This window comes from Cyclospora cayetanensis, unplaced genomic scaffold (genome assembly GCF_002999335.1).
Source record: "Cyclospora cayetanensis isolate NF1_C8 unplaced genomic scaffold, CcayRef3 CcayRef3_contig_36, whole genome shotgun sequence".
In the NCBI taxonomy this organism is placed as follows: domain Eukaryota; phylum Apicomplexa; class Conoidasida; order Eucoccidiorida; family Eimeriidae; genus Cyclospora; species Cyclospora cayetanensis.
Window position 1 is genome coordinate 169933 of NW_020312325.1, and position 27638 is coordinate 197570.

The 27638-nt window shown below is 53.3% G+C and overlaps 3 protein-coding genes across 3 annotated transcripts; 1 reads left to right on the forward strand and 2 right to left on the reverse strand.

Moving 5' to 3' along the window:
* Positions 1-1445: 1445 nt before the first annotated feature.
* On the reverse strand, positions 1446-6024 carry LOC34622787 (delta-1-pyrroline-5-carboxylate dehydrogenase 12A1, mitochondrial). The gene is made up of 9 exons (XM_026334097.1): positions 5581-6024; positions 4134-4331; positions 3769-3893; positions 3427-3493; positions 3198-3280; positions 2729-2841; positions 2270-2428; positions 1983-2146; positions 1446-1796 (listed from the first exon to the last, which is right to left on the reverse strand). Exons 1-9 carry the CDS (start codon positions 6022-6024, stop codon positions 1446-1448), a joined length of 1704 nt encoding a protein of 567 aa, XP_026189882.1.
* Positions 6025-6216: 192 nt separating this feature from the next.
* Positions 6217-9249, forward strand: LOC113146527. The gene is made up of 6 exons (XM_026334098.1): positions 6217-6272; positions 6364-6402; positions 6628-6800; positions 6966-7303; positions 7710-8564; positions 8941-9249. Exons 1-6 carry the CDS (start codon positions 6217-6219, stop codon positions 9247-9249), a joined length of 1770 nt encoding a protein of 589 aa, XP_026189883.1.
* A 600-nt stretch (positions 9250-9849) lies between these two features.
* LOC34618004 lies at positions 9850-25984 on the reverse strand (the record flags this gene model as incomplete). Its single annotated transcript, XM_022731349.2, has 9 exons — positions 9850-10707; positions 11061-11411; positions 11607-11738; positions 12695-13020; positions 13758-14120; positions 14566-14650; positions 14831-14998; positions 15054-15316; positions 23701-25984. Coding segments are annotated over 9 exons (4830 nt in total), but the record flags the coding sequence as incomplete, so codon positions are not given.
* Positions 25985-27638: the final 1654 nt, after the last annotated feature.

The window sequence follows — 27638 nt, forward strand, 5'->3', positions numbered from 1 at the left end:
GGGCACGGGTAGCCTACAATGCATAGCAGTTTCACCAAGCGGAGATGGCGCTTCAATATGCCGTTGGCTGTGTGTGGCGAGAGTGAAGCGCCTGGTTGCAGAGACAAGGGAAGGATCGGCACAGATCTGCCGGAGTCATCTTCACCCTGCAGGGGGGGAAAGGGCCCTGCTCCTTGACAGCCCTAAACCCTTCATGTGTACCCTTACAAGGCCTCTAGCACTCACGATGGCAAAATGGTGTGCTTGAAGCAATAAAAAATTATTAGGGCAATGGGGAGTCCCTTTCTTTAGACAGAAAAGCGACCCCACGGTTTCCATGGCTCACAGACCGCCACGCGGGAGTGCTCTGTTGGGCATGATAGATATACATACATACATATATGCAAGCAGCTGCCACGACATGCATGTGCATTCTTATCGAGGTAGAGCCCTTGTATCTGTTTCAAGAAAATACATATCGCCTAAGAGGGCGGTGGCACTTGCCAGCCCTGCGCAATGGGCCCATTGTCCATGATGATTTCCCTGAGGCGAAAACGCAGCTCCAGCCCGCATGCGGGGTTAAGCTCAGTCGACTACCCCATGAGCAGAATACTGCGCAGGTATATACATGGACGGCAATAATCGCTTTCGTTAAGGGAATTATGGGGCGGCTCAGCGAGCTGGCTGGAAAAAAAAAACGTAAAACTTGCCGGTGGCAGGTCCATGTGCTTCTGATGGCTTGCGGAGTGCCAATTGACGCAGCCCTTGGATCTCCTGCGGGTCCAAAAAAGTGGTTCTGAGGGGCCCCCGTCGTACGGGCTCTGATGCCTGCGTATGTAGTGCCATTGAGCGAAACACCGAGGAAGCGATTGAGCGTCTCGGGGTTCCTCGACACCACAGCGGCCGTTAGGTGGTGTGAAATGCTTTCCATGAGGGCAACCAGCGCATCCTCGTCCCCGTCTCCCCACTCCACTACTACCTGAAAGTCGTACGCCCCATCAGCAGCACGCGTCGCAGTGGGCGCGTCGAATCGAACCGGCAGCACAAATGCCGCACATGCAGGCAGACAGGATGTGTCGGGCAGACACACGACGGAGGGGCCAGAACTTGGGCGGTTGCTCAACTCAAAGAGAAAGCAGCACCCCAAAAGCTTAACACACAATCTTGTATTGCACCAGTAGGCTAATATGTACTTCGGCAGATGCGACGGATCAAGTATGCGGCATCCAACACAGCACGGAGATAGTGCACCAAACCCTTTCCCTTCCCAGAGAGAGATGATAGGGAACCTCGTGGAGAAGCGTAGCACTCGATACAGAACAAAAGCATGCGCCCAAATAAATCAATACACATATATAAATATATATATTGTAAATACACATACATGCACATCTATCATGAAGTATCCCTCTTCGTGCGTTGAGAGCCGTCTTCCTACAGGCGAAGGGCCCCGATAAAATACCCTTTCAACATGTCCACATGCGGCATCGCCGTCCGTCTGCCTCCAACCGACAGGGGGCGCTAATCTCTCCGCTAGACAGCCTTTCAGAGACTCCTACGATGGCTGCATTAACGCTGCTCCGACGGGAAATCAGCAGGGGCAAGAGCCACACGGCCCTGTTACTTGTTACATTTACCTGAAGAGGTCCAAAGATCTCCGTCGTGGCTAGCACCCTTGCAGCTGGATCTTTTAGCAGCAACTGCAGGGGCAGCCGCACGGCAGTCGGTTGGTATAGGCCAAAGGCAGGGGGCACTGCAGTGCCAGAAATACTTGAGCCTCCGAACAGCAAGGACGCCCCTTCCAGATTTAGCAGCGCCTGGAAACAAAGCAGCGCGAAGGGTTCCACTTTTCGCGCTTGATAGTGACAGCAATATCCCCCTCCGCTACGATTCTGCAATGCAGACACGTCAAAATTCTGGCCCCCAGGCTCCGAAAAGCTCTGCTTGCGAAACACATTTGCCACCTTTGAGCTTATACTAAACAGCAAAGCCCCTTATCGGACATCGATGTGTCGCTGTATCTCCTCGTTGGTGTGCGAGAGGAGGGGGGAGATGGTGAGATCGTCAACGGAACGCCGCGAGGCCAGAGCCTTAATTCGGTCTAAGAATCCTGCCGACACCCAGTTGCGGTGTATGAGCAGAAGCGACTGCGCTGAGCACTTCTGCCCTGAAGCACACACCAATGCATGCACAGAAAACGCTGCCAAATACTGCCTACCAACCCGCATGCGAAATAACCTCCACCCTATGCCGCCTCCACACCGTCACGTGCACCATGCCCCTAACGGACCAGAGAGCGCATACGCATCCTGATCTGACTGCCAGGCAACATAGTCAACATCCTCCTGCCGAACATCGCCGCAAAGGATCTTCCAGTTGAAGCCAGCATCTTCAATTCGCACGCGGCCTTCCATCAAATGAGACAGCTTCTGCGCCACCTCACAGCTCCCTAAGACGCAGCCAAACCGTCCTTTTGCACACACACACACAGACTGGCAAAAGCCACGGCCAAAGCAGCGCCAAACGCAAGCCGCTTCGACATCATTCGCGTCAAATATCTCACACACTAGCACCACACGCCGCTAAAGCCAGCCACACCCAGAACAGGAGACGTCGCCACAGCGGCAAGCAGACGTTTCTGCCATCGGCAGGAAGCGTAATCGAAGGCGCGGATAGAGCACAGCAGGGCATGCGGAGCAGCGAGAATCCGGAGAAAAGAATCAGCATGAAAAGATCATCATCACCTTACCCGTAAACTGAACTAGTCGCACGGGGCTTTTTTCTAACAGCTGGGAGACAACCGGTCCTCTTGCACTGATCAAGTCCATGTCTTCCAACGGCATTCCACAGTAATGCAGAAATCTGCAACGCAGCGCAACCACCGGCTGCAGATGCTGTAGCAATTAATTGCCTCCTCTATGTGGACGTACAGGCACACATGCTAAAGGAAGCCCTCCACTGCAAGCTGGTTACGATAAGCGCGATTTCTGCGGAGCAAGCATCTTCTGAAGGCTTCTCCCACGGTAACTCTGTGTAAAGGGCTGCTGCTGCTACAATGTGCTGCTGCTGCTCCAAGCAGCTTTCTGTGCTCCAAGCAGCTCATGCCCGTGCTTTCTTTCTCGCAAGGCGGAAGCAGGCAGCCTGTGGAGCCTCCGAAAGAAGCGTAGTTCTCTCCAATTGGCTTTGCGTGTGGGAGGCAGAAGAAGATGGTGCTTCACCTGATGAACTGCTCCAAAGGGAGGCCTTGCCCTGCTTCGGCCTTGACGAGAGGCTTGTTCCCAGCAAACAAAGCTCCCATCATCTGAGCATGCAACAGAATCACCGTCAGCAACCTAAGTTGCGGCAGCCAGGCAGGAGGACTGCGGAGTCAACAACAGCACGCTACGACGACGAAACGACAACAGCGGAGGCTACTGCAGCGGCGGGAAAAGAGGTGTAAGCGCTTGCCTGCATGACTGGAATTTCCAGAGGGAAGTTGAAAGGCGCAATGATAGCGACTGGACCGAAAGGCCACCTGCAACAACAGCAACAGCAACCATGCCGGCACCAACAGCCCTTCCTAGCAGCAAGGAGATTCCCAGTTGCAGCACAGACAGTCCCTTCAGCAGAACGCGAGGCACCGCGCAGGCGCTGTCGCTCGCCATGGCAGCAAGTCCGAAAGGAGAGTCAGTTGGAGACAGACACGCGCAGCACCCCAGCCAATCTGTGGAAAGCATTTTTTCCTCTTCGGCGAGACACCTGACCAGCAGGCGTTACGTGCATTTGCCGCTGCTGCTGTTGATAACGTGCCTGTACGACTGGCTTTGCTGGCCTTGGTGATCTCCCGAGACGAAGGATCCGCGGAAGCAGAAACGGACGTTATCGCCACTGAAATTCTCGAAGAATGCGCGCAGCACCCGCATCTCCCCTTCAGCCTGCGAAGACACCGAGCGGCAAAGACAAGACAAGGGGCCAGTCACCGTCCACGAAGACCACTTTTCCTGCATTTTGCAGCCCACAGCGGCTGGCAGCTGATCTCTTTGGGTTACAAGACAGCGCAGCGCAAAAAGAACCCTCGAACGAGCACGGCGTGCCATCTCAACTGTCTGTACACCTAAATTTGCGTGTATACACGCGGCGGGGGGACGAAGACTGCCAGCAGCGCAGGCCCTTACCTGTGCTTTGCTCTTCGGCATGGTCATCTGAATGCAAGAGACGAAGAAAGAAAAGACTTCCTGGTCGTGCAACAACGCAGCAGCTCTCTGGCAGATTTCTCCGTAAAGAAGATAGCGATTCACTGCCTTTAGCGGATTGTGGAGGCCAGACTTTGAGCAGCGCGAAAGCGAGGCTATAAATGGCTCCAATTCATCAGGCTACACGCAAACAGACACAGAGGCAGAAGCAGCACGAAAGGGGCTGGCTGTTAGCGCGAACAAGGCCAGGGGGGGAGGGAAGAAAAGCTCACGCGGAACCTCCACCATACCAAGAGATGATACCACCAAGAGCCATATGCATAACACACACATATTCACGGAGGCATGGCGCTTTATACGCATGCATGCGCACAGGTGTGCGCACAGGGGACCACGTCAAAAAGTTTAAGCCCCATCCCCATGCCCACATACAGGTGCATGCATGCACTTGCATGCAGTTCTGAATCCCCACATGCTGGAAACGCGAAAAGTGGGAACAAAAGCCAAGGAGAGGAGAGAAGAGAGGGGCACTTGCCCCGCCCAAGAGCGAGGCTCAGGAAAAGGAGTCTTGCCAGCATGAAGCGACTTGTGTGTGCAACAGTGGGGAGGGTGGGGGCTGCTGGAAGGTGACGTAGGGGAAAGGAGTTCATCAAAAACACGATAATGCATGATGGCCATACATACGCATGCCGCACAGCAGCCACGACCATATCACCCACCCAAACCCACAAAAGGAAGCAAAAAAACAAGCACACACTCAGAGGAAACGAAAACAGGTGAGAAAGCAGAGGAGCACAGAAAAAACAAATGTACGTGTACAGAAGGCGGTCTGCGCATAGTGTGTGTGTAAGTGTATATAATATATATATATAATTCATGCACGCACATACACATTAACACTTTTACACATTCATGTATACATACACACATACCTATGCACATCTACATATACATGCATACACACATATAGACATATACATTTGTACACATATATACACCTAGAGACACACATGCCTATACACATGCACACGTCTTCATTACATATCCATATTACGCATATCGACATTTACATATGCAAACATATTACAAAGATACACATTTGCATACATATATAGAGAGGTTGCATGCATATATATATAGGCCTCAATACATACACGTGTACATCTCCACATACATGAGTAGCGAGTTGCGCCAAATAGTGGGGTAGCAAGCCCCATGCAACGGCACGACGAACAGCATGCAAAGCGAGGAAGGGGCACCCTAAGTAGGGGGTGGCACAGAGGCGACTTGAGTTGAATTTTGGCAGAGTCTGATCATCGAGTCTGATAGGGGGACGGGAAGGGAGCGCCCTCCACAAAGGGAGTGGCGAGAGGCTTAGAGGTTTGGTGTGTGTGTGTGTGTTTCGGGTGCTTCTCGCATTGCTAGATACCTGTGTATGCGGCGCGTGAGCCAAGACAGTTCCGTTTAGGGGGTTAATGACGTCGTATGTTTTTCTGGCAGAAGCCCAGCGGCCGCCTACGAGATTCTGGAGAGTGTGAGGGCGCGAACCTGAAGCAGCGCCGTCGAAATCGAGGTTGCTAAATGCCGAAACGGAGCTGTTTTTGCCGCTATGGAAGAGGCGGGAGAAGAGGCAAGAGCTGCCAAGGCCGGACAGACACCCCTCTGGCAAGCGCTGCAATCGGCTTGCTGCCGCCGCATCTGCAGCGAGTTGCTTTGAGGCTACCGGTGTGGCGATCCTGAATGGGGATTTTGAGGCAGATGCAAGTGTCGATACACTGTGCAGAGCAGCGGCAGCAACGCCATCGCTGGAAGGAGGCCTAAGGTGCCGCAGCGCAGCGGCAGCCTGCGAACGGATTAGCGACGTCAGCGCCATCTGCCTCGGTTACTCCACGAGCCCAGATTGTCGTTGTCAATGCATGCAGAAATCAAAGAAGCTGAACACAGAGAAGACTGAAAGGCTTGAGACGCGCGCAGTGCCAGACGGCAGCTCTCACCGTCTCCCTGCGGCTCCAGTGTACGTCCACCCAGCCTCATTGCCGGGGGGCCCCCCTCCCTCCGTCCCCGTATGAGGAAGTGGGAAGTGTCGAGTCTTGGGGTTGAAAGTATTATGTACATAGCAATGCGCGTCTCGAGCATGCATTTTAAAGGCAAATCTTGTCGTATTGTGTCGATTTGGGGGTTTTACGCGACTGTTTCTTCCCACGTATTTCAGGCTTCATGGAAGCAAGAGCGCTCGCGCTGCGGACGGAGGGTGGAAGAGCCATGAGAGATCGACCTCTTGGGCTTCTGCAATGAAATTCAGCACTTCTTCGCTTCTCGGCTGAACGCACAGCCTGAAAATCTTCACCGAGCGATCGGCTGACCACTACAGTTGAACTGGTGCAGACCGCAGCGAGATGTACAACCGCATGCACCAGAAAGCCTTCCCGTGCACTCGCTGCGGGGCCCTTCTGCTGCTGCTGCAGCCCCTCCGAAGGTCTCATAGTGCTGCATGTGCTTCCCTCGCTGCTAGCGTGACAGTGGCGGCAGCCTCGAGCGCAACAAGTCCTCACGACTGTGGTGCAATAACCCTTACCTGCTCGACGCCAACCCCAGCAAGAAGGCGTGATCGCCAGCAGAAAGCCTTGGGATATGCAGCAGCAGAACAAAGCAGTATTATGCCAGCAAGAGCAGGAGCATCAAGAGCAACAGCAGCAAGAGCAACAGCAGCAAGAGCAACAGCATCAGCAGCATCAAGAGCAACAGCAGCATCAAGAGCAGCATCGCACAGCAGCGCCTTTCAGGAATGTTTCTTTCGCCCCTCTTTTCTTGGAGCCTATCAGCCGTTGTTGCAGCTGCAAGTTCCGAGTCTCAGCGGCAGCTGTAGATACAGCTTTAGCACGAGCACTGCAGCAGCCTGCCACAGACAGCCGTCTCCCTGGTTACTTCTTGCGATCCAGCTGCTCCCCCCAACAGCTTCTTCCATCCTCGCTGCTGCCGCTGCCTTGCCGCGAACGCGCTTGCTGGGGGTCCAAGAAGCCGCTGCAGCAACTGTGCCCCCCACTTCTGATCGTTCTACGGTGAATAGGACGGATTCAGACTGGCTTAAACTGCTGCAGCAACAGCAGCAGGCGCTGCGCTGCCGCATGCTCACGGAGCAGCAGCGGCAGACACAACAACGGTCTCAGCAGCGTCAGCTTTCGGGGGGGGGAGAGCACGCTCTTCCCCTGCTGCAGCATTTGCAGCGGGAGTTGCAGAATCGGCAGCTTCGAGAGGACCCCCTCCAGCGAGCGCCTCCAAAGCAGCAACGCTTCGTTGCGCAAGAGACATCCGCCAGTGCTCCATGGGTGTGCCTGAAGCTGTTGCTTTGGGGGCTGTGTGCTGCGTGCACCCGAGTGGCTTTTTCAGGCTGCATGCTGGTGCCTTCTTGGTGTCTGCGTAATTGAAAGCGCCGCGAGAAACCGCATTTACAACCCTGGTGTTCTTTCTGCTGCTGCTGCGGCGTGTAGAGGGTGCACGTCCGAATTCTTTGAGAGGTTTCAAACGGCTTTCACGTGTGTTCTCAGCAAATGTTTTTAGCGATGGCGTGCGCGCGATAACAATTGGCAGGCTTCTCATTCAAGGCTTTGCTGCTGGTGCTGCTTGCGAATTGACTGTCTCCTGCAGCAGGTCGCTCTTGGACAGTTTTGGCGCTCCGCCTACCAAAATGCCTTCTTCTATCCGCCTCTCCGCGTGCCGATCTTCAGTGCCTGCCTGCTGCTCCTGCTGCTGCTGCTGCAGCTGCAGCAGCTGAGGCTTGCGGGTAATTTGGCGGATCCTGATGCGTACAACGACGCAGCAGCAGCAGCAGCAGCAGCTAGTGCCAGCAGCAGCAGCAGCAGCAGCAGCCACGGCGACAAAGCGACACGCGAAAGAAGAGGTAACACCAGCAGTAGCAGCAGCAGCAGTGAGCCAACAGCAGTAGCGACTGCATGCAGCAGCAAGACAGCTGCAGCTGCGGCTGCACTGGCTGCGGAGAACGCGGAAGCCCTCCTCCGCTTTCGCTCGCACTTCAGTGCCGCACCAGAAGACGTGCTGCTCGACTTTGGCGATGTCGACAGAATCAGCAACGGGAAGAAGCCTTACCCCCTGAGTCTCTTGGGGGCCCTCCTGCTGCCCTCTCTGCTGCCAGCAGAGGGGCCCCCTTTGGGGACTGGCCTAAAGCATGCGGCCTTTGGGGCTGCATGCGTTTTTTCAGAGCTGCAGTACGGGGCTTTCGCCGCAGCCGCCCTTGCAGCAGCAGCGGCAGCAGCCAGCACAGCGACAGCGTTGCTGCTGCAGCGGCTTTGTCACGGGGAGCACGCAGAGACGCCAGTGGTAGGCACTGGTGGAGGAGCCTTCATAGCCTTGGCAGCAGCTGCTGCGCTGTCTCGCGAGAAAAACTTTGCAGCGGCAGTCCATGCGACTGCCGCTGCAAAGACACCTGCGCTTCTGCCGCAAGTGCCGCTGGCTGCAGCGCTTCTGCTGGCTCCCTTAGTGGTTGATGTGCTGATCAGGCTAGAAAGCTTCTGCGCCTGTCTTCGTGGGCTCCCAGCACTGCAGCAAGATCAGCAGCAAAGACAGCGGCTGCTGTGGGGGCATGTGCTGCAAGCCGAGGGACTGGCGGCTGCGGCTACGGGAGCGAAGCAGCAGCATCGCATTGCAGATGCAAAACAACTGCATGCGCTGGCACTGCAACACCAGGTAGGACGCAGCGTTTGTTTTTCCGCTCCTGGTATTCAGGGAGTGCTTCGTCTGCTGTGTATTCACGCCTTGCACAGTACCCTTCTAGCAGAGCAGGCTGAAAGACTCTTGGCTCCGCGCCCAGTACTCCTTCCACTACGCTTTTTCTGCGAGAGGCTGTTGTGCTTGGCTGTTGGTGCAGGAAAGTGCAAAGGCGCTGGAGGGGGAAGCAGGCATCGATCTATGCGACTGGGCGGTGCTTGGTGATGCTCTCGTGATGCTGCTTGTGGCAGCAGCAGCAGCTGCCCGCTGTCTTCCCAAGGGCGCAGCTATTGCAGCGGCAACGGCTGCTGCAGCAGCCGTTGCCGCTGCAAATCACAAAAGACTTCTCACCTCATCTGAGGTCGCTGCAGCGTAGCACCCGTGAAAAACTGCTTTCTAGACTAAACTAGCAAAACTGCTTCCTAGACTGAACTAGCAAAACTGCTTCCTAGACTAAACTAGCAAAACTGCTTCCTAGACTAAACTAGCAAAACTGCTTTCTAGACTAAACTAGCAAAACTGCTTCCTAGACTAAACTAGCAAAATTGCTTCCTAGACTAAACTAGCAAAACTGCTTCCTAGACTAAACTAGCAAAACTGCTTTCTAGACTAAACTAGCAAAACTGCTTTCTAGACTAAACTGCAAAACTGCTTCCTAGACTAAACTAGCAAAACTGCTTTCTAGACTAAACTAGCAAAACTGCTTTCTAGACTAAACTAGCAAAACTGCTGCCGAGGAAACTAGCAACAAAAAGATTCCCATTTGAATTTTGCAGGAGCCACGACTGGATCACTATATATATAGAACCACCAGGTGTTGTTTCCTGCTACTGCTACTGCAGGAGTAGCGGCAGCACCAGGCGCGTGTTCCGTAGAGAGAGACACAGAAAAAGAGAAAGGAAGAGATGTGTGTTTGTGTGTGTGTGTGTGTACCAGTGATGTGGGGTTCAACACAAAATATATTTTGCGGAAAATTTCAGATAAGGGCAGCCACTGCCAACTTCTCGAGGCCTCCCCATCCCTCTAAGAGTAAGGGCCCCTCCGCCGCAGAAGCGGGCAGCGCATTGAAGCTATGTGTCAGCTGTCGAAATTCACTGACTGACAGCAACCCCTCCCAATCTGTTGCTGCAGAGGCATCCTTATGAGCGGTTCCAATGCTGCCATCGTTCCTGCTACTGCTGCTGCCGTCGCTGCATCGCGCCACTCTACGGAAAGGGAGGCGATGATTTTCAAAGACGTATCCAAGTGTACGCCCAACCACGACACAGCACCTGGGTGCGCTCTTGCTAGCCATGCCCCTAGAGGCTTCCAGACTTTTCGCCGCTAGTTTTTGCAGGAAGGCAGCGTGTCGCAGCAGCGCTAAGTCTCCACTACTCCTGCTACTGCTTACACTGATACTACTGCTACTGCTGCTATTGCACGAGCAGCCAGGAGTGCCACAGCATTTCTTGGCGCTGCTGCCGCTGCCCCTGCCGCCGCTGCCCCTGCAGTGCGCGTCGCTGAGGTGTATGTACACCAGGAGGAGTCGCTTGCTGCTTTCGGAGAGGGCGCCAGCGAAGGCGACGGCAGTATCAACGAGGTGCTGCATGTCGGTGGAGCTCAACGGAGCATCAGTTCTGCCGCTGTTTCTGCTGCAGGGGGGTGTAGCGGGAGGCCGTAGCCGCAGCAGCTGTAACGAAGGAGCTTCCACCTCCCACGACAGCAAGGGGTGCACAGCTAGCGACAGAACCTGTACCGCTGGCAGCTGCAGCGGCAGATCCCTGCCGTAGCTGCTGGCTCCACACGTCAATTCCAGCACGCGAAGATGTGGGAGAAGGCGCAATGCCCGCAACAACTGCAGCCGCAAAATACATGCAGCCGCAAAACACATGCAGCCGCAAAACACATGCAGCCGCAAAACACAAGTCCTTTTAGGCGTTCAAAAATGGGCAGAACGGGGTGCACTGCAGTGTGGGACTGACGCGCGATACAACAGGGTACTGAATTCACGCTTCTCCTTGCATGCATGAAAAAAAAGGCAGCAGGCAGCTCGACCCGAGGGCACACACAAGGAGACTGTGTACATGCAAGCAGCAGCAGCTGCAGCTGCAGCAGCTGTCCATACAGCTGCTGCTGCTGCCGCTGCTAATATGCGCAGTCGCCTGTGCTCCCCACTTCGACAACCGCAGTCCTTCAGTGGCAACCTACGTCTGCGCTGGTGAGGCTGCAAGCTCCAGCGAAACGAATCTCTTGCAACGGTGCTGCAGCGAACAAAAACGCCGCTCTCGATTCTGGAATGCTGAACTCCCCTCCCCCCTCTCCTGGAACGGCAGCACGCCCTCTGCCCCCCCCGTCTCGCCCCTCTGCTGCTGTAGCTGCAGCTGCTGCTTTGCGGTCGATCGTAGCCTCTCCCGCTGCTGCCGCTGCTGCTGCTGCTGCTGCGGCGGCGGCGCAAAGCAAAGGGCTCTCGAGCAGCGCAGCCGCAATTTCTAGGAGGTGCTCTGCCTCCTGCTGCTGCTGCAACAATCCTCCTAAAGACTCTTCCACGGCTCCTTGCCGCTCCCTCAGCAGGCATCCCAGCGCCTCTGCTGTGCTGAATTCCGACGAACGCAACTTTTCTGATGCTCCTGTTGATGCTGCAGCAGCAGCCGCCAGAGGCCTCCCCAGACTCGCTTCTTCGCCTCTTGACACCGACCATCGCCTTTTGACTTCGCTGCTGCAAGAGCTGCTGCCGCTTCTGTTCGGCTTGTTGTTGCTGCTGCTGCCTGCTGCTGCTGCATGCACTGCACCGTTCGCCAGCACCATCAGCAGCAAGTGCAACACATCCGCCGCTGTTGCGGGTGGAAGGATGCCCAGTGTCAGCTTCTGCAGCTGCGGAAAGGCAAACTGCAGCACCACGCGAGCAACACAACAAGCAACGCAACAAGCAACACCAGCAATATAGAGGCAGTCGTAGCACAACACATTCATTGCCTCACACCAAAAAATGCGTGAGCTTCAGCAACCACACAAACGCAAGGCCGGGCAAACAACACACCCAAAACAAACCAACAACCAAATCAAACAACACACCCAAAACAAACAAACACCCAAAACAAACAAACACCCAAAACAAACAAACAAGCAAATCAAACAAACAACCAAAACAAATAAACACACCCTAAGCAAACCAACAACCAAATCAAACAACACACCCAAAACAAACCAACACCCAAATCAAACAAACAACCAAATCAAACAAACAACCAAAACAAATAAACACACCCTAAACAAACAAACACACCCAAAACAAACCAACAAATAAATCAAACAACACACCCAAAACAAACAACACACCCAAAACAAACCAACAACCAAATCAAACAACACACCCAAAACAAAAAAAGCAAATCAAACAAACAAGCAAATCAAACAAACAACCAAAACAAATAAACACACCCTAAGCAAACCAACAACCAAATCAAACAACACACCCAAAACAAACAAACACCCAAAACAAACCAACAACCAAATCAAACAAACAACCAAAACAAATAAACACACCCAAAACAAACAACACACCCAAAACGAACCAAGAACCAAATCAAACAACACACCCTAAACAAACAAACAAGCAAATCAAACAAACAACCAAAACAAACAAACAACCAAATCAAACAAACAACCAAATCAAACAACACACCCAAAACAAACAACACACCACATCAAACAACACACCCAAATGACACAAATACACCTGCCCCTCCTAGAGAGGCATCATTTCGCGAAGCCTCGCCAGAAGGCACCACAAAAGAGGGGCTTTTAACAGCAGGCATTGGGTGGAATGAGGGTAGACACTGTACCGCTTGCAAAGATTGAATGGCAGCAGGTGACTTCAAGTCGATAAGGGTAAGCGACTTCACTCCCCGAAGCCCTTGCAGCTTCTGCCTGCATGCAAATGACTCTCCCGGGGAGGCAGCAACGGCATCTGTGGCAGCAGCAGCAGCCACTGCAGGATTCTGCTGGTCAGCAGCTGCTTCAGCAGCTACCGTCCCCGCTGTAATGTAGTCGCATGTGCAGCAGCCACACAAACAGCAGCTGCTGCTCCTCTGAAGTCTTGGCAGCAGCAAACACAAGTCTGTGCTTTCGAATGCCAGAGTCAGACGAGACAGACGAGGGCACCGACGGCCTGCAAGACACAAAACTCCCAGTCGCTTTGAGTTATAGAGGGGCACTTTGTCTCTATTCCCTCATAAGTGTTTTGGAGATTGTGTCATGTAAGTGTTTTGGAGATTGTGTCATATAAGTGTTTTGGAGATTGTGTCATGTAAGTGTTTTGGAGGTTGCGTCATATAAGTGTCTTGGAGATTGCGTCATATAAGTGTTTTGGATATTTTGTCATATAAGTGTCTTGGAGATGGTGTCATATAAGTGTCTTGGAGATTGTGTCATGTAAGTGTCTTGGAGATTTTGTCATATAAGTGTTTTGGAGATGGTGTCATGTAAGTGTTTTGGAGATTGTGTCATATAAGTGTTTTGGAGATGGTGTCATATAAGTGTTTTGGAGATTGCGTCATATAAGTGTCTTGGAGATTGCGTCATATTGGTGTTTTGAGAGGGCTACCCCTACAAATACAAATACAAATACAAATACTATAAATACTACTGCAGCACCAGGAGGGTGCTGCTTTCTGCTTAGTATATATATATATATTTATACATATTTTTTTCACACGGTAACAAAAGGCAAAGGATCCGTGATGAGGAGCTTGAAAGAGGCTGTCCACTTACTGGCGGCGCAAAGCCAGCAGTGAATCTGATTTGCCTCTTGTTGATGAAGCCCTTCAACGGAGAGATCCTCCAGCGTCACTCCCAGACAGGAAATCAAGGGAACAGCTCCTGCGGGAGCTCTTAGAACGCGCAAGCGTCGCAGCCGCGATGCCAATTTGCTGCTAAAAGAAGGCAGCAAGAGCAAATCGGCCCCCCCCAGAAGATGCGTGGATCGAGGCGTCAAGGATGCCGTCGCTGTCACCGAATCGGGAGAATTCGCTGAGACTGCGGAGGGTGAAGGCATCGGACTGCGATTACTGGTGCTGTTCGTACAGCTCGTATTGGCTTGCGAAGATGTGCTGCCATGCTGTGTCACACCGCTGTTACTGCTGCTGCGGCTGCTGCTGCTGCTGCTGCTCCTGACAGGTGCACGAGGAGTCTTAGCCGAACAAAAGTCTGCAGTTTCTATGGGGGCATCCCATGCGGCACGCAGACATCCACGACTCACCAAAGATATGCCTGCAAACAACAGCAGTAGCAGGAGGTGCGGTAGTAGTAGCAGTAGGAGCAGTAGCAGGAGGAGCAGTAGCAGGAGCGGTAGGCGCAGTAGGAGTAGCAGTAAGAGCAATAGGAGCAGTAGCAGTAGCAGTAGTCGCAACAGCAGTAGCAGTAGGCGCAACAGCAGTAGCAATAGGAGCAGTAGCAGTAGTAGTAGCAGCAGAAGCAGTACCAGTAACGGCAGCAGAAGCAGTACCAGTAACGGCAGCAGAAGGAGTAGCACACCTATTATGTATGGTGACAAGCCGTAAAAGGCTTCCCACAGATATTTGGCAGCAGCAGCAGCAGCAGCAGCGGCACGCCACACGTAGCCAGTCCTAAAAGTGTAGGCTTGCATGCGTAGAAATACACCTTCCCCCCTTCGCAGCCAGAGACTGCAGTTCTAACGATGTCAACACTCACGCACCCCCAATGCGCTCCTCCAATGACAAGAAAGGGAGGCAAACTGGCAGAACCTGGAGAAATCGTTCGCTGCTGCTGCTGGCATGACTGGTGCTCTTGCAGCTGGCAATGCCACTGCTGCTCTCCCAGCATTCTTCAGTCCTGAGATGGAAAGAAGGAGAATCAACGGCAGACGAACAGGGAGGAGGCAGTCCCCACTCTTGTGCGTATCTGGAGGGAGGGGGAAAGGAGCTTCGCTTGCAGCAGCAGTAGCTGTTGCCTCCGAGTGCTGTGTTGCTGCCAGTGCCATAATTCCTGACGAGCACTGTGCAGCTGTCTCGAGGGGGGTGCCCCCGCTGAGACAAGTCCAGAGCAGTCAGTGCAGCGTTTGCTGTCGCTACAGCCTCTTGAAGAAGCTGCAACTCCTTCTCCCCCGCAACTACCCGATTCGCGCCATCCTGCCGATGCTGGTGACTGGTGCAGCGAGTTCGGATTTCTTGAGCAAGATCGAACAGCGCTCCAGCAAGAAATTCCACATTGCCTCTCGTCACGTCGGTGAGGACTGGTGCTTCTGCTGTGGCTACCGTCTCTGCTACTGTTTCTGGTACAGCTGTTGGTGTTTCTGTTGGTGTTTCTGTTGGTGTTTCTGTTGGTGTTGCTGTTGTTGCTGTTGCTGTTGTTGGTGCTGCTGCTATTGCTGCTGGCTCTGCTGTCTGCTGAGGTGTAATCTGTGTTGCAGAGAGCAATGGCAGTTTGGCGAGCTGCTGCTGCTGCTCCTGTGACTGCGCATTCATTTGCAAGTGGACAGAGCTCCAAAGGCTTCTTCTGCTGCTCCGTCTTGGCACTTCGCTGCAAGTGTGCGCGCCAAGAGGCTGGGCTGTCTCTCGAAGCCTCTATGACCGTTTTGATTCGTCGCACTGTTTCTTGCTGCTGCGGCTGCTTGTAGAACCAGCGATGCCGCCTGTCGCCCCCCCTGCGAGCCTTCTGTTGCTGCGCTCCCAACGGCAGCTGCTCCTGCAGAGGCTCAGTACAAACTCGTGCTGCTTCCGCGACTGCATGCCAACTGTGCGCAGCCGCAGTTCAAGAGACGCGCGGTCCCACTGCCGCTGAAGCTGCTCCTCTGCCACGGCTGCCCGTTAGTGAACCTGGAAGGCTATGGCTCATGGAGATCAGCGGATGACGCTTTTGCTGCTATTTGGCCTTGTGTGCTCCCAGTTACTACCGGTGTACTGTTATAGCGGCTGTCTGAGGAGCTTTGCAGTGCTAAACAGCCTCTGTTGCTGCTGCACTGCTGCTGCTGCTGCACCAGCAACGGCAGTTGGCCACCAGCATACCTGCAGTGTTTGCACTCCAAAATGGTCGAAAGATCTGTAATATTCAAATAGCAAGGAAATTCGCCTTGGATATTAGTTAGTCAGCACTGCACTCGGCAAGCCGAGAGATGCACGGGAGAAATCGTACCAGTTGCAGCAGCAGCTGCTGCTATTGCGGCTGCATAGTTTAGCCTCCCTTTGTGCTTCAATAGGCATATACATATTGCCGCTTCACTAACCTTCACCAGCTGTTACGTGCGTTCAGCACCATATTTTCACTTGAATCGCCTCTTCGTCTCACCGTCTTTGTCTTCATCTCCCTAGTGCAAGTGTCCACACTGCTGCCGCCTCTGTACTCTACGGGCTGTGTGCCTGAAACAGCATCGGCGCCATCGGGACTATTCAGAACTCCTGTATTCGCGGGCTTCCTTTTTCTTCGAGCATATTCTGCAACTTGTTTGCTGAATAGTTACACATTGTTGGCTCTATTGCACCGTGGGCAGCGGTTGCAACTCCCGTAGCAGGAGCGCGAGGAGAAGCATCGTTCTAAGCGGGAAGATTCATGAACGACATCCATCCCTTGAGAGACCCTAGTGATCTGTGCAGCAACGAAAAGCATCAAGAGTGGAGATTTTTGCACACAGAAACTATATGTACGGCAGGTTCTGCTGCAAAGCGAATTAATTGTAGCAACTGCGCATGAGCGGCATCGGTGTTACAGCACCACACGTCGAGTGCCTGGAGCACGTTCAGATTCTAAAGAGCAGCACAGGTTTAGACTGCTACTGAAAGCACCCGCCGTTTAGGGGGGTGCAACCATGGAGGTAGGGCATATTTGAGTGTTTTTGAACATGGGAATCCTGTCGACTTCGCGGATGCTTGCGAACACATATACACATTTTATGTGTATGTACTGTTGGTGTCGTGCACTGCGCGTGCGTTTCTGCTATTTCTGCATCTGTGTAGCCCCAATATATCTGTCGCTGCGGTTGCTGCTGCCATGCTCTCTCTGCGTGTGCACGTGTACAGCCCCTCGCTGTCCGCCGTAGCGGTTACTGGGAAGAGAGCTGCTCTGCATTCCGTCCATGAGTAACTCCAAGGCGCAGTGACCCTTGGCAGTTTCATATTCAAGAGGCTGTAGAGTAGCGCTCGTGCTGAGCTCAGGGGTTGGTGTGCGCGTGCAGTCTGTGGGAGAGAAAAAAGTTTCTTCGCCGTCAGTTGGCGGCACAGCTCTGGCTGTCCAGTGCAGTCCCTTGGCATCCGCAGCTCGCGCTGCAGCAGAAACTGCTGCAGCAGCAGCAACGGCAGCCGCTGGAGAACGCGGCAGGAGTTCCCAGCCGCGCCGCTGTTTGGATCTGTGTGAGCGTCGCTGGCCGATCTGCGAGCCTCAGGGGCTGGTTAGCCAGCTAGCCAAAGTGGCTGTTTGCAAGGATGGATGTCTCCTAGATACTGGTGTGAGAGAGTAAGCGGAGCACGCTTGCTGCACTTTTTAGAGCAGTGGCAGGCTGCGCCTTTGCCCAGAAGGAGTTGCTGCAGCGCGAGTTGCGGTTGCCGTGCGTCTGCAAGCGCAGGGAGGAGTGCACCACTAACTGCCAAAGACTCCTAAAAGGATCTCAGGTCGGTGTTCAGCTTTTTGCCAGTCAGTGAGCTCGCAACCTCCCGAGGTGGCCACTTAGCAGACTCACTAGCGAGCTAGCCACCACTATCTCCCCCTCTACGCTCAGAGCTAGCGGCGTGTTGGTGGGTCACGTAGTGAGTAGGGGCACCCACAAACAGCGATTTTCGTAGTTGCAAACACACACATACACACACCCATACACACATACATATACACACACATACATACACACACACACACACATACACACATACATACACACACACACAGCGGCCAACACAGCCAGCACCTTCAGAATCAGCTATGCAGAAAGCCGCCGGCTATATGTATATATGCCTACAACGCCACAAATCACGTGACAGGGGAGGGGGAATCACCAATGCTGACGCTTGTGCGTAGGCCTCCATTAGCCACGTCAGCCCGCATGAGGCCCTCACCGCCTGCATTGCTGGATGCCGAGGAAGATCCTTGTAAAAGAGTAGTCTTATTTCTGCACTTGTTGCAGAAGGCTTGCGATGGCTGCTGCGCTTCCACAGCGGCAATACGCCCGCCTTGCAGCAGTTCGGAGGGCCTTAGCAACCGCTTACCTTTCTGTTCTAAGCAAGCCCTACCCCCAGTCGCTCAGTCCTGTTGTAGTGGATTTTTTTGATACGACTTGTTCAACAGCCGTTGTTGTCGAGACGGTGACTTGTGGTCTAGACACTCTCAGGGGTAGGTAGGTAGGTGGGGGGAGTGCAGTGCAGCGGACGGGAAAAATTTCAAGTAGACATGACTCTACCTCGAGAAAAGCTAAGTAGCGTATACTCCTCAGATGTTTCGGACTGCCTGTGCAGCCGGATTTGGCTGCAGTTTTTCAAAGCTAGTGGTTGCTGGTATGCGAAGGCACCGATACTGCGGCAACTGAACCGCAAGCACAGCACGCGATAGAAGCAACGCCCTTCACGTGTAATCTCAGGGTCGTGCAGCCTGCCAGGCACACTACTGCTTGCTTCCGCCGTGCAGAAACATGAAGGCAGCAGCAGCAGAAGCCGCCGCAGCTCCGCCACAGGCGCTGCAATGCACAGCGACAAAACACAAGCTGCAGTGTGCCTGCCTAGCAGCTGCGGTGCTGCTGTCGAACCCTCTAAGTGCTCTTTCGCCATGGAAGGCTTCTTTGCACGGGCTATTCGCCTTCGGATCTCTCCGGAGAGATGAGGGGATACATTTGACTCATGTATACGACGATCCAGCTGCACGCAGAAACCAGGAGGACACCCCAAGGGCTGCATGCAAACGCTTGCTCATGCCCATCTCTCCCCAGGCGACAGCAACAACAGCAGTGGCAAGAGAAAGCAGCTGCAGCCTCAAAAAGCAACGGCCCTGCGGCGGGAGAGACGCGTGTCATACGTACAAGAGCCACAGGCAGATGACAGTTGTTGTCACCAAAGAGAACATCAGCCTAAAATCGCAAGGTAGCAACAGATGGAGGGCAGAGAAGGATCAAAAGGTTTCCTGAGCCAAGAACTGCAGAAGGCGAATACAGCAAAAGCCCTCCTGACACAGCAAACAAGCCCCTTCCCGAGCCTGGCGAAATTGCATCGAGATAGTGGGGGCACTCAAAATTCATCAAAATTGACGGGGCACCCCCTCACGACAAGCATACAATCTATTGCAAACAAACTCAAGGCACGCCCTCGTCCTCTGTAACAGACTTGAATAAAATAGCCACGAGGCCACCTTCCTGTACACCCGGGTGGCAAGCGCTCCGTAAGTACATATTTAAGCACAGGCAGAAACGCACGGCAGCACGAAACGAGCAGCAAACTGCATGAAGGCGCCTTACTTGAGCATTTCACCCTTTGAGAGCGTGCTAAGGTTATGAGGTCTTAAGAGAAACGGGGGGAGGATAGCGCACAGTAGAACCCCTAGACCAGCAAAACACAGTGTGCCGATCCACAAGGCTGCAAATGCCATTCTCAAGAGGCCTAGGCAACGAGACAAAGAAAAGGTGATGCGAAAGGGCGGGAAGGAGGCGGCAGAAAGATGACGCAAGCAGGCACTATCTGCACAGCACGGTGGTGTATGTATGGACCGCTGAAGCGCGTGGCGACCCCTTCCAGAAGGTGCACTCGCCAAGCTTGAGAGTGAATCGCTGGACAGCTCCTCTGCACAGGATGGTGGTTTGAGTGGCAGTAAACAAGCACCAGCGGCGCCAGGCTGTGAGTCGATCCCCTGAGCCACAATATTCTAGGTGCTAGTAGGAGGGTGGTTGGTTGGGATTCTGCACTCGATGTACAGCTGGAAGATCCGTGGATGGAGAAGACCACCCCTGCCGCAGGCTGCTACAGCTGCTGTTTTGGATTATGCTAATGCTCTTTTCCCTGTAGTTCCTTGAGCCGCTTCAGCGGACTCAGGTGGTGCAGGATACGACTGCTTCTTCGGTGTCTGCACTGGCAGTTGAGCAGGCTCACCCTGGTGGCTGCACCTAGGACCGCGAAACTATCGAGGGATGGGCAGATACGTTGCCGATATTGCTGCTCCTGCAGCTATGTAGGACCCCTAGAGCCGCAGCAAAAATATCGGACAGGTTTGAATGCTCAGGCATTGCACACCAGCTGGCGCTGCGGATATGCCGCTAATGCCCAAGAACCCGTATCTCGCCGAATCTCTAGAAGCAACTGCCGAGGTTACAGGGCAGTCTAACGCTTTAAACAAGGGAAATATATTCTCTCCTGTTGGCAAAGCAGCAATAGCTGCTGCATCTTCGCTCTACGGTAGCCGCCATGGGCCGTGAAAGCCCCCAGGGCTGTAAGTACACATGGTAGGCATGCCTGTCACCCTTGATGGCACATCCTAGGCGTCAGACTCTTCCAGATGCTGTCTTTTATCCTAAATCCCAGGCTATTACTTTTCACGAGCGACAATCGAGGGCTTTTGATGTGAGGAAACTTCATGAGAACTGCGGTCGCAGCTGGAGCAACAGAGCGTCGGTCGAGGCGGCGCTCATTCCTGAACTTGGCTAAGAAATGTGTTCCCTCCATACTTACCAAAGCTATATGAAAGGCAAAGAATTTCCAGAAGACGCTTCATTTCATCATGGGGGTGCCCGGCTTAACGCCTTTACGTGTGTCACAACTTCCATTCAATGGCTCGCTGCTACTGCCAGTGATGGAGCTGTTTGCATGTTTGCCTCCAATGCTTGCTCTGCTGCAGCTGTTCGTTCATTTTTTCCTGTTACTCCTATTGCTACTGCTGTTACTGAACCACCTTTGTTGCCTCCCCCAGACTTCGGGGGCCTACCTGGGCAGGGCATACTCCTTGTAGAGGGCAATGCTGCATTAGAATGCTTTCTACCACAGTCGTGACAATTAATTAAGAGTTAGTAGAGTATTGACTAGTTGGTTTGCCAGTTCGTATATCTTATTTATTGCAGAGTACCGCTAGCTCGCTACACTAAACAGCAACATTGTGTCTATGGGCATTTAGATGCGATGCACCCTTCACCTCAAAATATATTTCCTCGCGTTCTGTACCTGTAATTTGAAACCAGCTGCCTGCAGGATAATGGCAGAGTCGCCGCTTTCGAGGCTACCAGAAATGCCAAAACAGTCCAAAAAACAGGTGTACATGTAAGCATCAACCGGTAAAGTGAAATTGACGGTAAGAAAGAAGCACACACTGGCCAACAGCCAAAGGGGCACCAAGCCAACCCGTTCGCGGCAGCGCTCGATTCCACTAGCGCACTGAAACGGCGTGAGCCTTCTACTACAAAAAATACAGGAGATGAGTAAAATGTGTGAAGAAAAGCGATACGCACTAGCCCAGAAAGGTCTCTGCCACTCGTGGAGCAATGTCTGCGTGCATATACAGTCGGTGGATGCAGCAGAGTGTGTTTCAAGATCCCCAATAAAGGCCTAATGAAGAATGTAGGGACGAACTACCTGAGTATGCCTTCGGGTAAATTTGAGTGTAGATAACACCTAGACAAAAATATCCCTTAACATTTGAGGTAATGCCCGTGGGTGAAGGTCGCTATTTCAGGCAGAGCGTGCAGTGGGGAAGGAATTTAGCCAAATAGCGTGCGAGATACTTGGTGTTCACACCGATTTGCCATGCTAAGCAAACACAGCCGCCATTTCCCTGCAGCTAACTAAGTTCACAATTGTTTCTCGAAACATACAGTTAATCAGCACTTATCAAACAAACTTGCTCTCCTGAGCTTTGCACATACACTTGATCGCACTAGTCAGTTTTTTACTAAGTCCCTTCGCTGCTAGGGGTGGTGGCTGACACTGGACCACCCGGTCCAGGCCCCATGCAGAGATTCTTCTCTTCCAAGGGCATCCCAGATGGGGGAGGGCAACTAGTAGACGAGTGCACTACTGTATTGCTAACATGTTCAGCATCAGAAATAAAACGAAGCAAGCACTTGGGTTCTGTGAGCATAGAGTCGCAAATACTGCGGAGGCGTGCGATCAGTGGGCTTTGCCTGTCCGTGCACCTCAGGGTTGTTAGTAGCGGAGATTTTATAATTAGCGCGGAGGCGGATGCTAAAGGCAAAGCAAAACGCAATAACAAAATCTTGATATCTACCTGTAATAATACGTCCGACACGAGCTATAAAATAAGAATCAAGCGACGTCCTGGGCCGTGTTAGAGCTGGAGTAAGCAGTGAAAAGGGCATGTTTGCTGGATCTGTAGACAACGACGTAGATGCTATCCTGGCCCGACATCCGCTAGTCAAACATAAAAGTTCATTGTCAGAGGAGCCCGCATCCTCTCAGGAACCACAAGGCTCTGCAAAAGCCTGGCGTAGGAGAACTGCGTCACTCTGGCTGCTGAGAATCTAGCCACAATTGTGCATGGTCTCTACGGTGGGGTGCACCCAAGCCACCAGACGGACTGTGAAGCTTCTTTTTGCAGTGGGATTCCCACTGTCGCCTCAAAGTGCATGGTTGCATGCTTTTTGCACAAAACGACACTGCGGGGCTGTAAGCTGGAATGTCCAACCGGTGGAGTCCGCTCTTGCTTTGAAGCACAGAAAGCCACTCTCGACGTGGCGGCAAGTTATATACACTATGCTCCTTGCATTGCTGTATATAAGTGTTCTGAATGAAGTGCTGAACCTCTTATTTGCCGACTGCATGTGCCACGAACGTGTTGGCTTGGTGCCCCTTTGGCTGTTGGCCAGTGTGTGCTTCTTTCTTACCGTCAATTACACTTTTCCGGTTGATGCTTACATGTACACCTGTTTTTTGGACTGTTTTGGCATTTCTGGTAGCCTCGGAAGCGGCGACTCTGCCACTATCCTGCAGGCACCTGGTTTCAAATTACAGGTACAGAATGCAAGGGAGTATATTTGAGGTGAAGAGTGAAAGAAGTAGCGGGCTAATTTTACACTTGAACACCTTGCGTATGCGCGAAGTGCTATGTGCAAGTAGCGGTGAATGCTCCGAACGTTTAAGGCTTAGCCGAATGCACCTTAGCTGTTTCTCTTTTCTCGTATCGGAGTAGTCCTGAGGAAATGTGGAGGGGCGGAGTGATGAAAAACAATGATGAACTTTTCAGTGGGCTTGTGGTAAGTCGTCAATTATTTAGTGCCTTTCTCCGGTAACCCCAGATAAGGCGATTGAAAAAAGTGCTGGGCACAGGTGCCCCGTCGCCAATGCACCCAGAAGAGAAGCCCTTGTGACTTTAGAGAAGCGTACGCGTAGAAACAGAGAAAGACGCTACCTGCACACCAAGGTGGACGCGTTTTCTGCCCATTGATCGACGCCTCCTGGTCAATACAAGACTAGTCGAATTATGCCTGCAGAGTTTCTGCGCTCTAAAGGCGTTCACACGCGCATGCGTGCAACGCCACAGCTCCTCCTGCAGTCCTAAGCGTATCAGAGGGCTTGCCAGACGGCGGCCCCTCTAAGTTAAGTTCAGCAGCCAGCCAACACGTGCCCTTGTGCAAGAATTCAATGTGCATTGCAACGAAAATGCATGCCAGCAGCCGAAATAGCCCTCTGTTGAAATTGTGCAGGCGCGCAAACAAGCGGGAAAATGTGCCCCTACCCCACCTGCTGCACATGCAGGAGAGCGGCGCATGCACCCGTCCCCACACGTGCCGCTTTCTCTGTCTGCAGCCGAAGAAGTTAGTCTGTTTTCTTGCCGTTTAGCTGCGGCTCTTGCTTCCGCCTCCTGCGGCAGTGCAGTGCCCAACGCACTTTGGAAAGCCCCCATTGGGCGGCGTTTGCAGCATCACTGGCTGCTGCTGCTGCTTCAACAGCGAGGGCATCCCAGTCACAAATGTTGCAGCAAACGAGGAGGCCAACAATAAGGGCCAGGAGGAGGCAGCAGGCAACCCATACAGCGGTTGCCACTTGGCTATACACCCCAGCGTACAGAAACTCCACAGCAGGCCGTCTCAAGGGCAGCACAATCAGCTGCCCGACAATTCTCCTAAGCCAAGTTCCTTCACGCCACCAGTCGTATCCTTCGGCATGCTGCTGCAGGTGCTCCAGGTCCTGCTGCAGCTGCCCTTCAAGGCTTTCAAGCGTCAAACGCCATCTGTCTCTGAGATAGAAAGCTGGCTCCATGAGCGACAAACCCCAGCCCATCTCGCTTTGCTGTTCGCTCTGCTGCCTCTGCTGCTGGAAGAAGGCAAGGGAGGGCTTTTTGTCCACCACGAAGACGGGAGAAAACACAATGACAGCCGGCAATTCTGCGGTTGCATAGACCCCAAAGGATTCCAAAACATCCCCAAAAGAAACGCCATCAAGCAATGCAAAGCAAAACGGCTTTCTGTTCAGTGGCGCTGCCACCACGTTTGCTGCTCTCGCTGCTTCTTCGGGGTCTCCTGCTGCTTCTGCTGACGCAGCTGCTGCCGCTGCCTCAAAAAGAGGCTTGTACGTTACGCTAGTGATCGTAGAATAAAATTGCTGCACCTGGTGCTGTGCCTGCTTCATCATGAGCGCAGCCGCCTGCTGCATCCTGTCCTCCCGCTGCAGCCGCTGCTGCAGCTGTTCAGACACCCCGAATATATCGTATGCGGCAATCATCGCAGGGCTGCTGCTAGAGACCTCTTCCGCACCGACTCCTAGCTCCTGCTGCTCCTCTACAACAACACCCGCTAGTTTATTAGCGTTCGCCGAGGCTGCAGCTGCCGCTGCAGCATTAACAGCGAGGCTCACGAGCAGGCAGCCTCCTCGGCGGTCCGCTGTTGCCTCAGCTAGCCGAAGCGCGAGGAAATTTTCCTCGGAAATGAAGGCTAAAACGGGGTGCTGATAGACCTCTAGAAACTGCTCCACTGCAGCTGCTGTCGCTACAGCAGCGCCCGCAGCTGGTGCACCTGTTGCTGCCGACTCAACAAGGTCACTTGCAACTGCTCCCGCGTGTCTGCAGCCGCCATTCATGACTGGAGCAAAGAAATCGTAAACCTGAGCTCGCAAAAGGGGCATGCAAATGTTTTTGCTGCTGCGGTGGGTGCTGAGGATCTCAACGGCCTCAAGGGCGAGCTTTCTCTCCAGGCTGTTCTTCCATTGTTCACGCAGCCAAATGGTCAATTCCTGCTGCTGCTGCCTCTCCACCGCTGAGTCACTAGACCCGCCAGTGCCTTGCTGCTCATCCGTATCGGCTGCAGCAAGGGGCTGCAGCGCTAAAAGGACGAAGTCTTTGGTTGCGGCGCTGCTGCTGCTGCTACTACTTTCGTCCCTGGTGAACTGGGAGCAAAGCTGCAGATCCGTTGAAAAGAGGAATAGATTTTTTCGAAGAGATGCGCAGGAGCTCCGCACAAACGTGGTCAGTGCAGCATGCCTCTCTGCTGCTGCATCAGATGCAGCAGAAGCAGCGGCAGGAACAGGCACTGCTGCATCGTCAGAGATCATCGACGCGGCTTCTGTCTCTGGCGGTAAACACAGCAGAAAGGAGGGAGCTGAACTGCCTATCTGAGCGTCAAAATGCAAAAGATTAACCGAATCGCGGCTCCAGACCTGCACAACACAGGAGGAACCTCTAAGACTGGTCAGTCTTGCGTCTGCAGGTGTCTCTGCTGCTTTGTGAATGATTTCTGAGGCTGCAGAGAAGGGTGAGGCGTATCGCAGTAGGAACTGTACGAATGCCTTGGGGCGCGGGAAAACTGTTGGACTGAAGGCGGCAACCACAGCAGCTTCCGTTACTGCTGCCGCCTCCTCTGGAGTGTATGTATACACCACATCTACTGATGCGGCAGCAGCGGCAGTGTCAGCAGGCTGCTGCAGAAGCAAAAATGTCGGGAACTCTTTTACACCCAATGCTTCAGAACAGAGAGCAGCCGAGTCACCGTCCGCTTCGCAATCGAATTCTCGAAACGATACGCTGGGTAGAAGCAGCGGTTGCTGTTGTTGAGGGTGTTGGTGGCCCTTCTGCTGCTGAAAGGCATGGCGCTGAGATTCCACAACACGTGAGTATTCGGCTGCAGCCACCCGGAAGGAGGCAGAGACACGGGTCCAGGGGCGAGAATCTTTGCTTGTAAAGGCAACAAACAGCAGAGCGCCTCTAGCTGCTGCAGATGATGCGGGTGTCTCGGTTTCTGCATGTGCGTGCGCTGCTGTTGCTGCATGCAGTGTGACCCTCAGTTCTGAAACTGTCAGCTGGTCCACAACACTCGAAGTAGCCGCAGCAACAGTAGCCGTGAGGAAGCTACAAAGCAGCAGAATGATCTGCATCCTTTTCTTGCAAGTTGTAGGTACACCTGTTGCCGTTGCTGAGGCTTGAATCAGCCAGAACCACGAGCCATATGTGTGTGCGTCGAATCAACCGGGGAAAGTGCAACTGTTTCCTTCGGCCGCATGCATGAGCATGGCAGCAGCTGTTAATTCAAGCAGGGTAGTGCCGCCACTGCTAGTACTGTTGCTCACAATTCTGCCCGTGCTAGCCCTGCTGACCCAGCAGTGGCACTGCATGAGCTACTGCTGCTGATCTTCCGTTTGCCATGAGCGAATACACCCGATTTGTACTTCTTTCATGATACTGTTGTGACTATGGTGATTCTGTTTTCTGCATTGACGTTTTCATTGAGCGCTGCTGTGGGTGTATGTCTGTCTGCTGCAGCTGCCGGTGCTCACGCAAGGGGCATTGCCGCTATTGTTTTTACTGCGAGCCGGCTCACCGAGAAGTTCTCAAGGCATATCCGATCGAACTCATGACAGGAGCACTTGATTTTATGTTGGCGGGCTTTCAAATTGGAGATGCGAGGCCCTGCGCAGGGGGTCTGCAGTGTTTTGGTCGGCTGTGCTCAGCTGGCTGAGGGTGTAGAGGGGGTATTCGATTTTGTCCACCCTGCCCAGCACACGATCCTTTGGTTATTTGCTTTTAAGTGTTCAAAAGAAAGCTGGATGGTGACAGCCGCATGCATCATTGGCTGGCTCGGTGTGCCTGCCGCCGTCCCCCGCATGATGATGTTGCGACTGCACGCTGCAACCAGACCGGTGTTGTTGCTGCTGCTCTTACATCTGCCCCGCCCCTCTTCGCCCTAGACTTTGATACATTTTAGGACGAACCTGTCATTTATATTTTCTTTCACCATTGCGGACACCCCTGCATATTAATCCCCTGAGTGGCCTTCAGAAGCGAACAGCCGAGCTCCCGCACAAGTATCGATGCGTTCTTGTAGCTTATCAAGATGCACACGGACAGAGAGTCTTCTCCTTACTCGGTCTTCCCCTTAACTTCTCACTTGTGTCGATAGAATTACGGGCAAGCGGTGGTGATACTCTGATCAAACTGTCCATGTTAGGGGAAAAACACAGAGCTCTTGCCTTGCCGCTGGTGGGGAAGAAGCTGTTCTGCCGCTGTCACTTGTGCTGGCTTCCGCCCATGTATGCATTTTCGCGTCCGGCACTTCCGTCCCAAGTGCCTTCACCAGTGTTGCTGTATCTTCCAGTAACGGCAGTAACGGCCTTGGATTGCCGGCAGCGCACATGTCGCCCCTACGGCACGGCACTGCCAGTGCCCGAAAGAGTTAGGGGCTGACTTTCGAATTCCCTAGGAGGTCTCACCACAGTGTATATCTATCCTGTGGGAAATGCACTGGTCAGAAAGCTGTCCTCGCCGGATCCTCCAGACGGGCAGGAGGCACGCATTTATTCAATCTACCTCCAAAACACGATGAAACAGGGGCAGGTCCCTCCTCTCTTACGTCGATTGGCGATATCTGGATACCCA

What these genes read in the sequence shown, in the direction of transcription:
- LOC113146527 (XM_026334098.1), top strand. Translation starts at nt 6,217, where the DNA reads ATGAGGAAGTGGGAAGTGTCGAGTCTTGGGGTTGAAAGTATTATGTAC. An exon ending in AGTATTATGTACATAGCAAT is followed by an intron (nt 6,273 to 6,363) that starts GCGCGTCTCGAG and finishes CACGTATTTCAG; the next exon opens with GCTTCATGGAAGCAAGAGCG. An exon ending in ATATGCAGCAGCAGAACAAA is followed by an intron (nt 6,801 to 6,965) that starts GCAGTATTATGC and finishes CTTTTCTTGGAG; the next exon opens with CCTATCAGCCGTTGTTGCAG.
- LOC34622787 (XM_026334097.1), bottom strand. Translation starts at nt 6,024, where the DNA reads ATGGCGCTGACGTCGCTAATCCGTTCGCAGGCTGCCGCTGCGCTGCGG. An exon ending in CTCACGCGCCGCATACACAG is followed by an intron (nt 4,332 to 5,580) that starts GTATCTAGCAAT and finishes GTTTGCGTGTAG; the next exon opens with CCTGATGAATTGGAGCCATT. An exon ending in CAGCAAAGCCAGTCGTACAG is followed by an intron (nt 3,494 to 3,768) that starts GCACGTTATCAA and finishes CTGTTGTTGCAG; the next exon opens with GTGGCCTTTCGGTCCAGTCG.